This window comes from Rhinolophus sinicus, linkage group LG13 (genome assembly GCF_036562045.2).
Source record: "Rhinolophus sinicus isolate RSC01 linkage group LG13, ASM3656204v1, whole genome shotgun sequence".
Lineage (NCBI taxonomy): Eukaryota > Metazoa > Chordata > Mammalia > Chiroptera > Rhinolophidae > Rhinolophus > Rhinolophus sinicus.
Window position 1 is genome coordinate 43,081,705 of NC_133762.1, and position 13,907 is coordinate 43,095,611.

General features: G+C 41.4%; 1 protein-coding gene across 6 annotated transcripts; it reads right to left on the minus strand.

The window, feature by feature from the left end:
• Window positions 1-3,001: 3,001 nt before the first annotated feature.
• TMEM230 (transmembrane protein 230) lies at window positions 3,002-13,373 on the minus strand. 6 transcript variants are annotated; one of them, XM_074317424.1, is made up of 5 exons: window positions 13,237-13,373; window positions 10,987-11,104; window positions 10,538-10,616; window positions 9,029-9,151; window positions 3,002-4,100 (listed from the first exon to the last, which is right to left on the minus strand). In XM_074317424.1, exons 2-5 carry the CDS (start codon window positions 11,007-11,009, stop codon window positions 3,960-3,962), a joined length of 366 nt encoding a protein of 121 aa, XP_074173525.1. In that variant the 5' UTR covers window positions 11,010-11,104; window positions 13,237-13,373; the 3' UTR covers window positions 3,002-3,959. The 6 variants fall into 6 exon arrangements, with proteins under 6 accessions (XP_074173525.1, XP_074173526.1, XP_074173527.1 ...); XM_074317425.1 differs by having other exon boundaries at window positions 13,186-13,325; XM_074317426.1 differs by lacking the exon at window positions 13,237-13,373 and adding an exon at window positions 13,046-13,164.
• Between the last annotated feature and the right edge of the window lie 534 nt (window positions 13,374-13,907).

The following is a 13,907-nucleotide window of genomic DNA, read 5'->3' on the forward strand; positions in this document are numbered from 1 at the left end:
GACTTCGAGGGACCACCAGACACTCTTGGCCCTTAACGAAGAAAATAAGCAGGTAGAGTACAAAAATAACCAAGCAGTGGTGGGGACTGCAATGAACTGGAGAATTCTGCTCAGTTAAAGCTGCTTCACTATCTTGCTCCAGATGGTTGTAGCCTCTCAGTAACAAAGAAAAATCTATTCATTTTTCAAGAAAAACCAAAAATCAAGATCATGAGAACCTTTCCATTTGTAAAAACAAAATGCAGGCCAATATGTAGCCACTAGTTTGCAAACTCTGCCCCTTGCTAACCAAACCCTATCTTTTTCTGTTGTACCTTCAGCACCTGACAATTCCTGGCAAAGGAAGCAGTCAATAGGTTTCCGGCACATTAACCAGGTGAAACTCATCCAGAGGCAATGACCTGGAATCATTATCATATGCAAAACAGCTGATGCAACTGGGAGGATTTTTTAGCCTTGGAAATGACTGAGGGGCATAACAGTTGTCACAAATAAAAAACCCTTCTAAAGCTAGGACACATGGTTTGGCCAACACTTCAAGGTTGGGGAAAGAGGTGGGGAGAAGGCTGCTTTTAGGTAAAATACTGTCGTGCGGGAGACCCTGCTCGCTGCGCCATTTGTCGTGCGCGGAGGCCTGCTCGCCGCGCCATTTTTCAGGCGGGGCGGCCTGCGGGGTCTCTGCTCCCGCTCCCCACACAAGAACGCAGGATATGGTGAGGCCAAAAAGGAACACCCACGGAGCCATAGGTAGGGGTCATACCACTATGGTCTCACTGGAGGCTGGGCCCACTGGACGTGCGACCTGCTGTCCGCCTTTCTGCCAACCGACCGACAGACGACTCTCCTCCACTCTCTCGACTCTGTTCCTCTTCTCTTCGGCTCTGCTCAGCTCCTCGGCAGTCCTCAGCAGTCCTCGGCTCTCCTCCGAAGCCGCAGCAGTTATACCAGCGGCCTATCGGCTAACCGGCCACAGCTGACGGCCAATCAGCCACAGCCGAGCCAGCACCTTTCCACGTGAGGCCGAGAGCCTGTATCTCTGGGGCTCTGTCCCCACAAATACACTTTTGGCAACTGACTTTCATCCCCACTACTACTATCCATACCTCTGTCCCGTTTCCGTCAAGCACCTAAAGGCATTTGGCTTTCATACTTAGTAAGGGGAACTCAGGCTTTGCCTAATTTGAGTTGCAAATATCCAATCTATTACCTAAGAATCTTACCCAACTCGGGGTTTTCCCAAGGTTAAAATGAAATAGAATATGTAATGGAAGTGCTTAGCACAACATTGGACAAAGGGTTCAAGAAACATTCATCATTATGGTGGTTTAGACGTTTTCTAAAAAGCACCATAATATACAATTACTGTCAATGCATCATTGCAGGGAATCCAATTTTGGCTTAATAAACAATACTCCTGTAACATTCCAACTTGGAATGAGATTATGGGCCTGAATGTTCAAGTAGAACAGCAAGGGCCATTCCTCACGAGAGGCGATTCTTGCTCTAGGAATCTGACTTTTGTGGTCTCTGCTCTGAGGACCCTATGATTACACACACAGCGCGGAAAGCTACACTTATAATGTACATTAAAAAGAATGTGGGGCCGGCCCGGTGGCTCAGGCAATTAGAGGTCCATGCTCCTAACTCCAAAGGCTGCCGGTTTGATTCCCACATGGGACAGTGGGCTCTCAACCACAAGGTTGCCAGTTCAATTCCTCGAGTCCCGCAAGGGATGGTGGGTAGCGCCCCCTGCAACTAAGATTGAACACGGCACCTTGAGCTGAGCTGCCACTGAGCTCCCGGATGGCTCAGTTGGTTGGAGCGTGTCCTCCCAACCACAAGGTTGCCGGTTCGACATGGTGGGCTGCACCCCCTGCAACTAGCAAGGGCAACTGGACCTGGAGCTGAGCTGCACCCTCCACAACTGAGACTGAAAGGACAACAACATGACTTGGAAAAAAGTCCTGGAAGTACACACTGTTTCCCAATCAAGTCCTGTTCCCCTTCCCCAACAAAATCTTTAAAAAAAAGAATGTGGCTGATCTTCGTGGATATGGAATGATATACAAAATAGAGTAAGTGGGGGGAAAATTATAGAAGTATACAATGAAAGCCTAAGTTTTAAAAATATATGTGTATGTACATGTGTATATATACATATGTATGTATGTATATGTGTGTGTATATATGTGTGTATATATGTGCTTAGAACATTTCTGGACCAGTATGTAAGAAACTTAATTAGACAACCTTGGGGACTGGGCTAGGGGAGCCAAATGTTTACTCCCCCCAACCAAATGCTTACTTTTTACTTTATATCCTTGTGTTCCATTTTTTTCCTCTCCTCTTATCAGTAGCATAATCACTGTAAAAAGACCCAAGTAATTTGGTTTGCCCAAAACCTTCTCCCTGAGCTTTGCTTTGCAAACACTGCCCAGGAAAAAGCTTTATATGTGTATATTTCCTCACATCTTCGCTGCCAAGGCCCAAGAACTTTAATTAGACTGCTGGATTTCCCCAGCCCACCCTCCCATTAACAAATGTACGTAACCTTGGAGGATGCTCAGGTCACCCTTTCTTTGTCCCTCATTTCCTGAGACCCAGTGTTTTTTTTTCCATGTGCACACACTCTGTGGGTGATCTCATCCAGCCCCATGGTTCTTAGATATTATCCCAACAATGACTCCCAAATCTCTGCCTCCTGCCTAGACGCCCTTCCAACTCCAAACCTGCACACTGCAATTGCCTAGGCAACAACTCCACTGGGATGTCGAGTAACCATCTAAAACTTAACACATCGAAGTTGAACTCATCTTCTCTAGCAAACTCGTTCTACCCACAGGCCTCCAAATCTCAGCTGATAGCACTTCCAGGAAGTCACCCAAGTCCACAACTTCAGAGGAAAAGAACGGCTGGAAAGCAGTATGACCTACAATGCCAATTATCTAAAAATGAAAGTTGTCCTGGGTACTGGGATCAAAGATACCACATAATCATTAAATGTTTTTTGAGATTTGTTTAAAGTTAACTTAAGTCTAGGATTTAGATTTTGACAATTTAATTTCTTTTGAACATAAGTCACTTGCTGCAAGCTAGGAAACAGAATCAAACTAAGGCAGTCTAGTCCTGCAGGGATCCAAGCCAAATCTGCACTCTTCAGCAGAATAACACAGTACAAGGTGCTAACAACGGGGTTATTACCTCTAAATAACAACCTCTCATCTACATTTTTCCTTAGGAAACAACCAAAAGTCCAGTCCTTAAAGGCATGATGCACAGAACATCTTGACCCAAATTACATGCTGGCCAACTTATTGGTGAACCAGATCAGAGCTGGCCAAGGAGTGGTGAACAGAGAGAGTGTTTACATTTTGAAAACTTGCTCTGAGGTTTAAAAAATTCCTGGTTGCTGTTAATAAGAAAGCAAGTAAAAAATATTACAGATGCACCCACACTGATATTTGATTTTGCCAAGGTGTTCCATTAGAACACAAAGTTAGAGATGAGTATGGGGATAAGATAGATATTTTCAAAATAAATTATTTAGTAATAAGGAATTTGACATACTGCATTCTTCCATTTGCCACAAGAACTGACACTGAAGCCTATATAAAAGAAACACTCATCTCTAAAAAGGGTGGTGATAACAACCCTTCCCACTACAGAATAACCTCCCACTTTTCCATACAATTAACATTGCTATTCTTCCATGGTAGAGGTTCATGTGGAAAAACTTGTCAGGAGTTTTGCCAAGGCCAGGAGGTGAAAAATAAAACCTGCTCTAATTAGCTAATTGTAAGCTCAGTTAATAGCTGTAAGACCGGACTCATAAAACCTGGCCATTGTTTTGCTAAACATATGCAAGTTGCAGAATTCCTTAGCCCTTAACCACAGTTTCTGAGCAATGTCTTAAAGCTGGGCTTGGTTCCATCTGACTCCTCTTAGGGGTGCGGTGGGTGCTAGTCATCAAAGTCTGGAATGTCATCATAGGAGTAACCCCGGTAGCCTTTGGATGCGTAGTAGGCGATGCGCAGGTGGTAAAACCCTGGCAGGAACACCAGGATTCCAATGATCAGGACAGGAACGGCCCGGTCTGCCCCCTGGTGGCAGAAAGAGGCAAACACATTAGTACCATACAAGTTACAATTTTTAAAATAAAGCCATGGATCCAATCCATAGATCAAGTATCTTATACTTTTCAGAGTATTCTCTTTGGGTAGTACACTACCTAGGGAAAAGGCTTATATCTATTTTCCTACTGATTATCAATTGTAGAAAAACTGCAAAGTACTACAAATTATAAAGAAAGTAAATTATCCACGTTCATCCATATTTTGGCTTATCTCCTTCTGCTCCTTCAACGTTTTTAGTTGTGAACACATTCTGTGCCTTGTTTTTGTCTCTTATTATAACAAGCTATTGCCAAATTATCACTGAAAGCTTTCACTGAGGGGTAGGGGGGTGGGAGAAATGGGTGAAGGTCAAACGGTACAAAATTCCAGTTAAAAAATAAGTCCTGGGGATGTAATATGCAGTACGGTGATAGTTAATGCTGTACTGTATATTTGAAAGCTGATGAGAGATCTTAAAAGTTCTCATCACACACACAAAAAATGTCTAACTATGTGTGGTGATGGATGCTAGACTTACTGTGATCATTTTGAAATTATATACGAATATTGAATCATTATGTTGTACACCTGTATGTGAATGCCACTGTAGTGTCATGCCACTATAATGGACGTACCACAATTTTACTTAACCACCCCTTTGTCCCTGACTGTTGGATACTTTGGTTGTCTCACTTTTTTGACTGTAGAGAATACCACAATAAATTTCAATGTTTTTCTTGGCCTTTCAGATTATTTCCTTAGTGTATATTTCCATGAACACGATTCATAGGTCAAAGAGGGAGTAATGGTGTTTAGTCTCTTTATCAGTAGGGCTTTGATTTTGGGGGGAATTCCTTCAGGGCAGGGATTTTGTTCATCTATTTCCAGCTGTGCCCAACATATAACAGAGGCTTGATACAGGTGAATGAATGAATTCACCTTTACAAAATTTCTTTATCTTGGTTTTTTAGGTGCAGTTTTAAATGTTTACACAGTTAAATTTATCCTCCTTTTCTTTTGATTTTTCCCACTGTTTTTAAGCTTAGGAAGATTTCCCTCATCCAAAGATTTAAACCCAATCTAAAAATCTCCTTTTCCCTCTCATCTCTTAGAGGGGTGGAAGGGGACAGGCATGCTTCAGGGGCCTTCCCAGCACGGGAAGAGGCCCCAGACCCAGGGTGTCCCTGGTCAAGGACAGACACAAAGGTGAGGACTGTCATAACCCCCCCATATATGTCCTCTACCCTGGAGGCTGTTAGAATCTGACAGGTGTGCAGATGGTCTGCCTTTGCCCAATAAGCTTGATGAGCAGTCTTTAGTTCCTAATTCATAGGACTGAGAGGCCAACCACCTTTGTCCACCTCTGCCAGCCTATGGCTGCACGGCCAGGTCCTGCCTCATGGCACGGCTACCAGAACTTGGCCAAGGGCTCATGTCATCTTTGGCTCCTTGATGGGCTGGATGCAACTTGTGTTTTCTGGCGGCCTCTTAAGGAGCCCAGGTGTTATAAGGAATGAACTGGTCACTGCATACTGCATCCTGTATTCATTATGGTTCCAAGATATGTGTGTGTGTGTGTGTGTGTGTGTGTGTATTCATTTTAACAGGGCTAGTTATACAATGTATATTGATGGGTTGTCTCATTTTGGCTGCTTCATTCACAAACAGGAACAGAAGTATTTATCTCTTACGGTTATAATGAAAACTAAATGATGTAATACATGTAAAGCAAGTGGCTCGTGCTGGCACACAATGACTCAATGAACATGAGCTTAAACCCAAGGAAAGAGAACCTGAAGGAACTCTTTCAGGCCAAAGATGAACTATTTAACATCAAAAAAAAAATGGAGTCTCACAATCGGACATACTTGGTGCTATTTCTGTTACCTTATTTTACATTTTCTACTTCTTTTACCTTTTGCAGGATTTTGACTATACATACATAATGGGATATATCCTAAGGATTTAAAAAATTGCAAAGAAAACATCCAGTGTATCCAGCCTTCCTATACTTAGCTTCAAAATAACAGTAGTAGTATTAATGCTATTATATGTATAAAATAGAATAAGGCAAGTAAATTATACCAATATCACTAGGATAGACATACATACACAAAATCAAAGAAATTAAGTTCAAACTCTAATGTTAAATTTGCATTGGAGGGGGTGGGGGTGAGAGATGAGGGTAAGGGGGATCAAATATATGGTGATGGAAAGAGAACTGACTCTGGGTGGTGAACACACAATGGGATTTATAGATGATGTAATACAGAATTGTACACCTGAAATCTATGTAATTTTACTAACAATTGTCACCCCAATACATTTAAAAAATTAAAAAAAGAAAAAAAATTTGCATTGGAAATATCTAGAGTATATAATATCTCTTTCTATACTTATATATACAGAGGGTGCCAAAAAAATGTATACACGTTTTAAGAAAGGAAAAAAACTATTAAAATTGTAATACTCAATATATACCAATAACAAAGATGAAAACAAGTCACGTCTGACGTCTGCAATTACAAGAGGTGTTCAAAGTGGTTACCATCAGCGTCCAGACACTTCTGATTACGGCGAACTACTGCTTGAGCAACGTTGACGTAAGTGTCCACTTGTGTACATTTTTTTGGCACCCCCGGTATATAATTTTCCCTCGTTTTCTCAAAGATACCTATTTCCTGATTCTGTCACTGAAAAGACCTAGAAACGATGAAAACCAATAGCAATGAGCACCACTAATGCCCAGTTTATGGTCTCTAAGTCTACTTCCCATAAAGAAACCAGGGCTCCTTAGAGATATGGTTGTTGACAAATTGGGGGGCAGGAAATGTGTAACTAGGATAACTTGCACCAGAAAGATATCAACGGTTTCCTGGGTCAGGTTTAAAAGACACAGGAGGAAAGTCACAAAATTTGAGACAATTTAATATGTTAAAAAGCACAGACTATAACTAATTGACACACAGATATGTAAAAATTAAGAGTTTCTAATGATACTAATAATTCTCCGGTCATCTATTGAGGTTGCGAGGTGTACTTTTACACCTAATAATAAGAGAAACAATCAAATATTTTCCCTACCTTCACTATACACACTATATTTCAGGGTAACCAAATAGCAGATTTGAGAAAGTTCTTTATAGATGAATTTCAGCTAATAAATACAGAAAATGATAAAACTGGATTGCTAAGGGCAAACGGTGATGGAGAAGTTTATAATAAATGAATAAGGCTGAAGACACTTGAACCCAGTAATCAATCTTAACATCGACTAAAACTTAGGACAACTATCATATGCCTCTTACTGTAATGCGATAGCAATGTTCTCAAAATGTGGTCCTTGTGACCACCAGCACTACCTGCAAACTTGTTAGAAATGCAAATTCTCATGCCCCACCCTAGACCTAGGAATTGGAATCTCTGGGAGTGGGGCCCAGGAATCTCTGTGTTAACAAGTCTACCAGGCAATTTTGATTGACATTCAAGTTTGAGAAGCAATGTGTTATAGCAAATACGTAGCAACCTTAGGAAATATTCTTTCTAAAATAAAACTAAACTAATCCAAATCTAAGCAAGTGCCTAAATCTAACCGTTTGCAAGAAATATGTGGAATAGAACAAGGTGAGTGATACTGAGCTAGCACCCCTAGATTTATGCAAAAACTGTTAGAGATCATACTGAAGATGCACACTTAACAATTTACCAGTAAAATGTAAATCTGGTATTTGCTTTAATACACGGGAAAGCAAGTTGGGGGATATGAAACAAAATGTTTATAAATGTCGATGCTGGACACATGGGCATTCTTTAAATTATTCCATTTACTTCTGTTTTGTTTGAAATGTCTGTAATAAAAAGTGAAAAAACCCCAAACCACAAAACAAACCTACTAGTGATTTTCTTAATTAACATCTTTATCCTCATTTATAGTCTTATAAAACACACAAGGTGAAGGACATTTGTTGCATGTGGATCTCACTTCCACTCCCAATTTTCTTATCATTAACAGACTCCTTTCCATACCTCTCAGATTTATAGCGCATTCTGCAATGGAAGTTCACCGAAGGCACAGTCCTTAAGCTAGGTGTTCAGTATTAGACTGCACACCAAGTAAGCGTCCGATGGCTACGTAATAGCTTTAAATAGCTAAGGACCTAAGGTAAATTAGATACACTCCTTATAAGCTGTCTGTATGATTTTATTTGACGTGCTACTGGTACTACCGCCAATTCCAATGATAACGCCCCCAGTTTCAGTTCCTGGCTGGTCCTTCCGCAAAGCAACAGGACCATCATCCCTCGGCCTTGTGTGTGTTGAAGAATGGACATGAGTTATGGTCCATACTAGCTCAAAACAACTTAGACACTGTGTGTAAATGTCTGTATTCAGCCCAAGAACCACTAAACACCACTTTAGGTTTCTAAGGTATCTTTTTGAACCTTAGTAGGAACTGCAACCAAACCCAATATAAAAAGGATCTGATTCATGAGCCAGAAGTCCAGTCTTGGTCAGTGACTCCAAAACTTCACAAGCCTCACTGCTTCTCCCCAAACACTGACAATAACAACACTGTACTCCAGTTACAGCCTTTAGCAGTCAGCAGTCTTGGATGCCAGGCTCAGCTTTGTTGTTCCAAATGATGACAGTGGGAAAACTCTCTACCATCTCAGAGGGAAAATTTGACGCCCTGCCAGCACCCACCTCAGAGGAACTGGGAGAGAAGTTTGTTGTTGCTCAAAGGAAGAAACCATATCTTTTGATATCAAAAAACAAAATCTTAAAAAAAACTAAAAACAAACAAACCCTTTTCTCCATGTTGGAATCTGCTGTACTAGATGTGAATATAAAACAATAGAGCCCTCGCTCACATTTTAAAGACCTCATGGCACATTCCCACAGACCCTTGAGCTTACCCCTTTGCTGATATAGCCCGCCAGCAGGAGGGAGCCTATGACAATGAGAAAGGCGCCAATCAAGAACAGCACTGTAGCAAGCGTAATGGCCTTGTACGGGATCTTAGGAGGACTTTTCTTAAACTGGAAGAGAAACAAACAAAAAAAGACAAGGAAGAGCATTATGAAAATATCAGGGCTCAGACACTTTAAAGCAGGGAGGATAATAAGAACCAATCTGAATGCTTCATGTGGCTTGAACTACCATATTTTGCCGTGTATAATTCGCTCCAGTGTTTAATGCGCACTACGTTTTTGGCCCAAACTTTCAGGGGAAAAAAAATCTTTTGTTTTAATTTTCCAAGGGATTTTCCAATAATTTTTGTAAAAATATCAGATAGATTGCTAGGTCCCGCCTAATGTGTACAAAGAGAAATGTCACGCTATTCACCCTGTGGTAAGAAAGTCGGCATCGCCTGTCTTATCAAGGCAGAGTCACTTACTCTGTGGACAACAACATGTGGCATTTTGTTTTATTTAGTTGAATCATTGGCCAAAATTACTTTCATTGCAAGTCTGTCATAAGTTCAACAAAACCAATTATTGTATTCCAGGGTATTATTTTGCATACAGATATCATTGTTGATTTTTAGAGTTACACTTTTAACTCAGAAGCATAAATAAAAGAATTAAAAACATTCATATTAATACGGAATTAGTACCCATGTATAATGCACATCCTCATTTTTCCCTCACAAATTTGGGCAAAAGTGTGCATCATACATGGCAAAATATGGTAAGTCTTACAACCCAGGGCAGCCCTGGGAGAGAAAGGAAAGAGACAGGCAGGAGATGAAGCTCTAGGTATTGCTATGCCAGTCACTCAAAGGAGTCCCTGCAGAATGTTAATTCTTTCTAGTTCTAGTCTCATTCCACAGCCCATAAGAAGCTATTTTCTTAAAAGATAAAAGACACTTTATGGTCATTCATTGCTTAGATGTATACTTATTAAATGCCTGGTATATGGAAGGCTATACTAATCTACAGGGATTCAAGAGTGAACATTATGCTCTGGAGAAGTAAAGTAAGTAAGTGATTTTTGGCTTTCAAAGTTAAGTCAGCATGTAGTCAAAGATTTTGGAAACAGCTTTTTCTAAAGTATTAGTTGCCTGATCCACGGAGCAAGTAACCTCCCTTATTAAGAAGCTCAATATTCAGAGAGAAAGTTTTGTAGGTTAAGCTCAAGGTTGTACCTGACCTAACTGGCTGGAAAGTTCTCAGATGTACGTAAAAAAAAAATCTCTCTCCTTCAAGTGCAGGTCCAAAATGTACAAAGAATAATTGATTTGTTTATATTTAAAGGATGGCTTCCTGTTACATCTTTCTTGGCCCTGGTTTCACCTATTCTATTCTAAGGAAACGTGGGCAAAAGGAGATGCTACGCCATTAAGTATTTTATAAAAAATGATCAGGCTAGGATACAAACTTAATAAATATTCTGTTTTACTTACTGTTTGCCACAAAGAATACCTTTAATAAATTGGATCTCATGACATCAGGAAAGAAGGAAGATTTCCACAAGCTGCTGGCTTTAGCAGTAAGTTTCTCCCTTAAAAGATGAACTGGCTTTGACTAAAGTGTAAACAAACCGATGACACAGTCCTTAAAAAAATTCTACTTAACAAAACACAATCTGATTATTTTCCAGATAAACTAAATAAAGCTTGCAAGTACTGGGCTCTCGCATTACAACAAAAAATTCTTAGAAAAGGACAATATTTATATTGGCTAAAAACTGCTCCGCCAAGGTCCCTCCTTCTGCACGCGATGGCTGAAGGGGTCTTAGAGCTGAGTTCTTTGTTGCTGCTCCCTCTAATACCCAGGGACAGTTAGTTAGCAAAACCTCTACCTGGAAGGTCTTCCTGCTAACTCATCAGAAATAGAGCCAGACAGTCTCATCAGCTCCCTTCCGCATTTACCTGAAGGTCAATGTAGCCATCATCTGTGGAGAGCCTTGAATATTTCACTTTACTACTGGGGATTCCAGTAGCCAGGTTGGTACGAGATGGCATCATAACACACTGACACAGCTACAGTCTAAAAACAAAGAAAACTATTATTGTCTGCAAGCAACACGGTGTTTTTTAGCCAGTGAATTCAGGCCTCTCAGATGCAACGTATTAGAGTTTTGGGCTGTGATGATATGCTAGAAAATGGCAATGTATGCTCCACTGCTCTTAGAACCTGATATTCTTTTGACAACGTGAAAATATTCTCATTATATATACACTCTGGTTTGTCCTGGTAGAATGAAAGTCAAGACATGGGCCAAGAACCAGAACTCACGCTGATCTTACCAACAACGTTCCTGTTTCCTAATTTTTCCAAAGTCACACAGGGTGGGAGAATGGTGACTTAAATCCCATTCCCAGACATCAAAGTCCACATTTTCAACCATTCTGCTATATTATGTTTTGCTTCCTGTCCCTGCTTCAGGAAAAAACAAGAGGAGCATATACTCATATGATTCTCTTAGATGCCATTGCCAGGGAGGGAGAAGGTAGAGGGTGGGGAATAGGATACACTCAATCAACATTTTGGCTATTTCCCTCTGATGAACATCATTCTTTTAGTGCAAAGATTTGCAAAGCTTCTTGTAAATTCGGATAAGGTACTGGCTATCAGCACTGTACCAGTGCCTTATGATTTGCCTGCCTCTCTGCCCCACCCCAGCAGTGAAAGAAATGATTTCATTTCCACATTACTTATATAACTACATTAAAAAAAAAATCACCAGTTTACCACGTTTAAGAGAGAGTAGATAAGATTAAAAAATGATATTTAAATAAAAAAAACGTGTACTTTTCCTCCACAAAATCAGTTACATAAATAGAAGAAGTAAAATCTATTTTGATCGTGAAGATTTTTGATTTCTAAAAGTGAAACATATCTTTTAAAAGAGAAAATTAAGTATTTCAATAAGGGCAACATAAATAAAACATAAAGACTGGCCTTCCTCTGGTATGATATTTTATAAATAATCATCATTATAATAACAGCAGTTAATAATTACCTAGTGTTGGTTAGGTGCTAGGTGCTTTATATGTACTTAATCCTGAATATCAATGAGTTATTTTTAAGTGGCCTGCATTCAAACCAAAATAACTAGCGTCATAAATGAATTGGTCCTAAATGCTCATGTTCTTTTTTGGTAATTTCATACTGGTGCAGAAATCAAGTATTGAAAAAAACGCATATGCTAACTTACATGCTTTCCTAAAAAGTGTTAAAGAATAAAATTCAACCAAGTAAATCTGAAGATCTAATTGGCTTTATTATGCAATTCATGAAACAGGCCTAGGAAGCATCTCACCTAACAGCTAAAAGGCAGCTCTGTTAAGTTGTAGGAAGATTTTACAGGCAGAAAAGGGAGCAGAAACTGCAATTAGGTTAGTTATTAAGTTCTGGTTTGGAGACATGGCTTAGGAAAAGTGACTCCATTTTGGCCTGTTGTTTCTTCTTTTAACAAAGGTGAGATCAAACAGCATCAAATACTAGGTTTATAAGTGTTGCGATCACAATTACGTGATAACCTAAATTTAATTCTATGAAACTTAACTACCTATATGTGGGGGTTTTGAGGGCATTTAATTACCTCTGATTTGTATTAGTCTTTTTTAAGTTTACTGTACTCTGCCATTAATTATTCACACACCCGCATAAGATAAAAAAGGCGCAGGGTGTAAGGAAGAGGGGGAGACGAACGCTTATTGGTAGCAAAGAGTAAGAATTCCGAGAGGGAAAAGGAAAAACGTACATCCATGTTTTCAAAGTACCAGTCCAAGTTCCCAACAGGCTCTACTGCAAGCTCCCAATTCCCTCAGCATCTGAATGTTGCAAAACATTTTAAAGCATCAGCATCACTTAGCACAGTGCCTGACACTAAGCGCCTGCACACACACTACTTTCCTGCTGGTCAGACCTCACCAGGAAGAGAAATAAGAACCCACGCGAATTTAGACGGAAAAAAACCCAAACCCGTTTCTGCAAAGAGGCCAGCCATGCCGGGGCGGGCGAACGCTCCACACCGAGGACCCCGGGCTTGATTTTGGCGGGGAGCCCGCTCCCCACCACGCCGTAAGTCTGGGGCGCTTCTGCACCCGCCCCGACGTACGCACTTGTTACCGACACGCCGCGCGAGGCCGCCCGCGCACCGACGGCTCGCTCACCGTTGGCCGCAGACTCCCGAGCCTTCAAAGCACCGCGCACCCAACTGCCACCCCGCCCCGACCAGCTCAACGCCGGAAATGGCTTATCGGAGGCGGGGCACCGGAAGTGGCGTCACGGGAGCGACGTTGTCTCGTCCAGCTCTCCCGAAACTCCTTTTCTGCTCTAAGCTACTGTGGACGGCCTTCGGGAGAAATCGGAGCGGTTGGGAGGTGCCGATGGAGCGGTGACCCGTGGGGTTTCCGGAGGCGCCACGGCCGGGGCTTGCTGCCGGCACCTCCACCGGGGCGGGCGCGTCCCGAAGGTGCTGCCCGCCTAGGTCAGCCAGCCCAGGGAAAGCCGGCTGCGTTTCTTTCCGAGGTCCCTCAGGAGTGTAGGATCTCAGTGGCGCCCGCAGGCGGAAACCGAACCCGAAGCCGTTGGAGCTCCCGCATCTCAGCGGTACGCGCCCCGGTCTCTGCTGGTTATTACTCAACCGCCACTCTTCAGTAGTCCCGCATTCTTGTGATTGTTTCCCTCTCCTTGTAATTAGGCCTTGCCCAGGTAAGAGGCCCGCCCACAAAGGACATTTTGCCACACGTGCTTTTGAAAATGAGATTGAGGTAATTTACAAAGTACAATTGAGTTTTGACAAATGCATAATCTTGGAACCATCACTAATCTAGGTAAAATA

Bases quoted from the DNA above. Each gene is read 5' to 3' on its own strand.
- TMEM230 (XM_074317424.1), bottom strand. From the start codon at position 11,009: ATGATGGCTACATTGACCTTCAG. The intron at 10,617-10,986 runs GTAAATGCGGAA...TCATCTTTTAAG, and splicing joins ATGGCTACATTGACCTTCAG to GGAGAAACTTACTGCTAAAG. The intron at 4,101-9,028 runs GTAAGCTCAAGG...TTCTGCCACCAG, and splicing joins CGGGCTATATCAGCAAAGGG to GGGGCAGACCGGGCCGTTCC.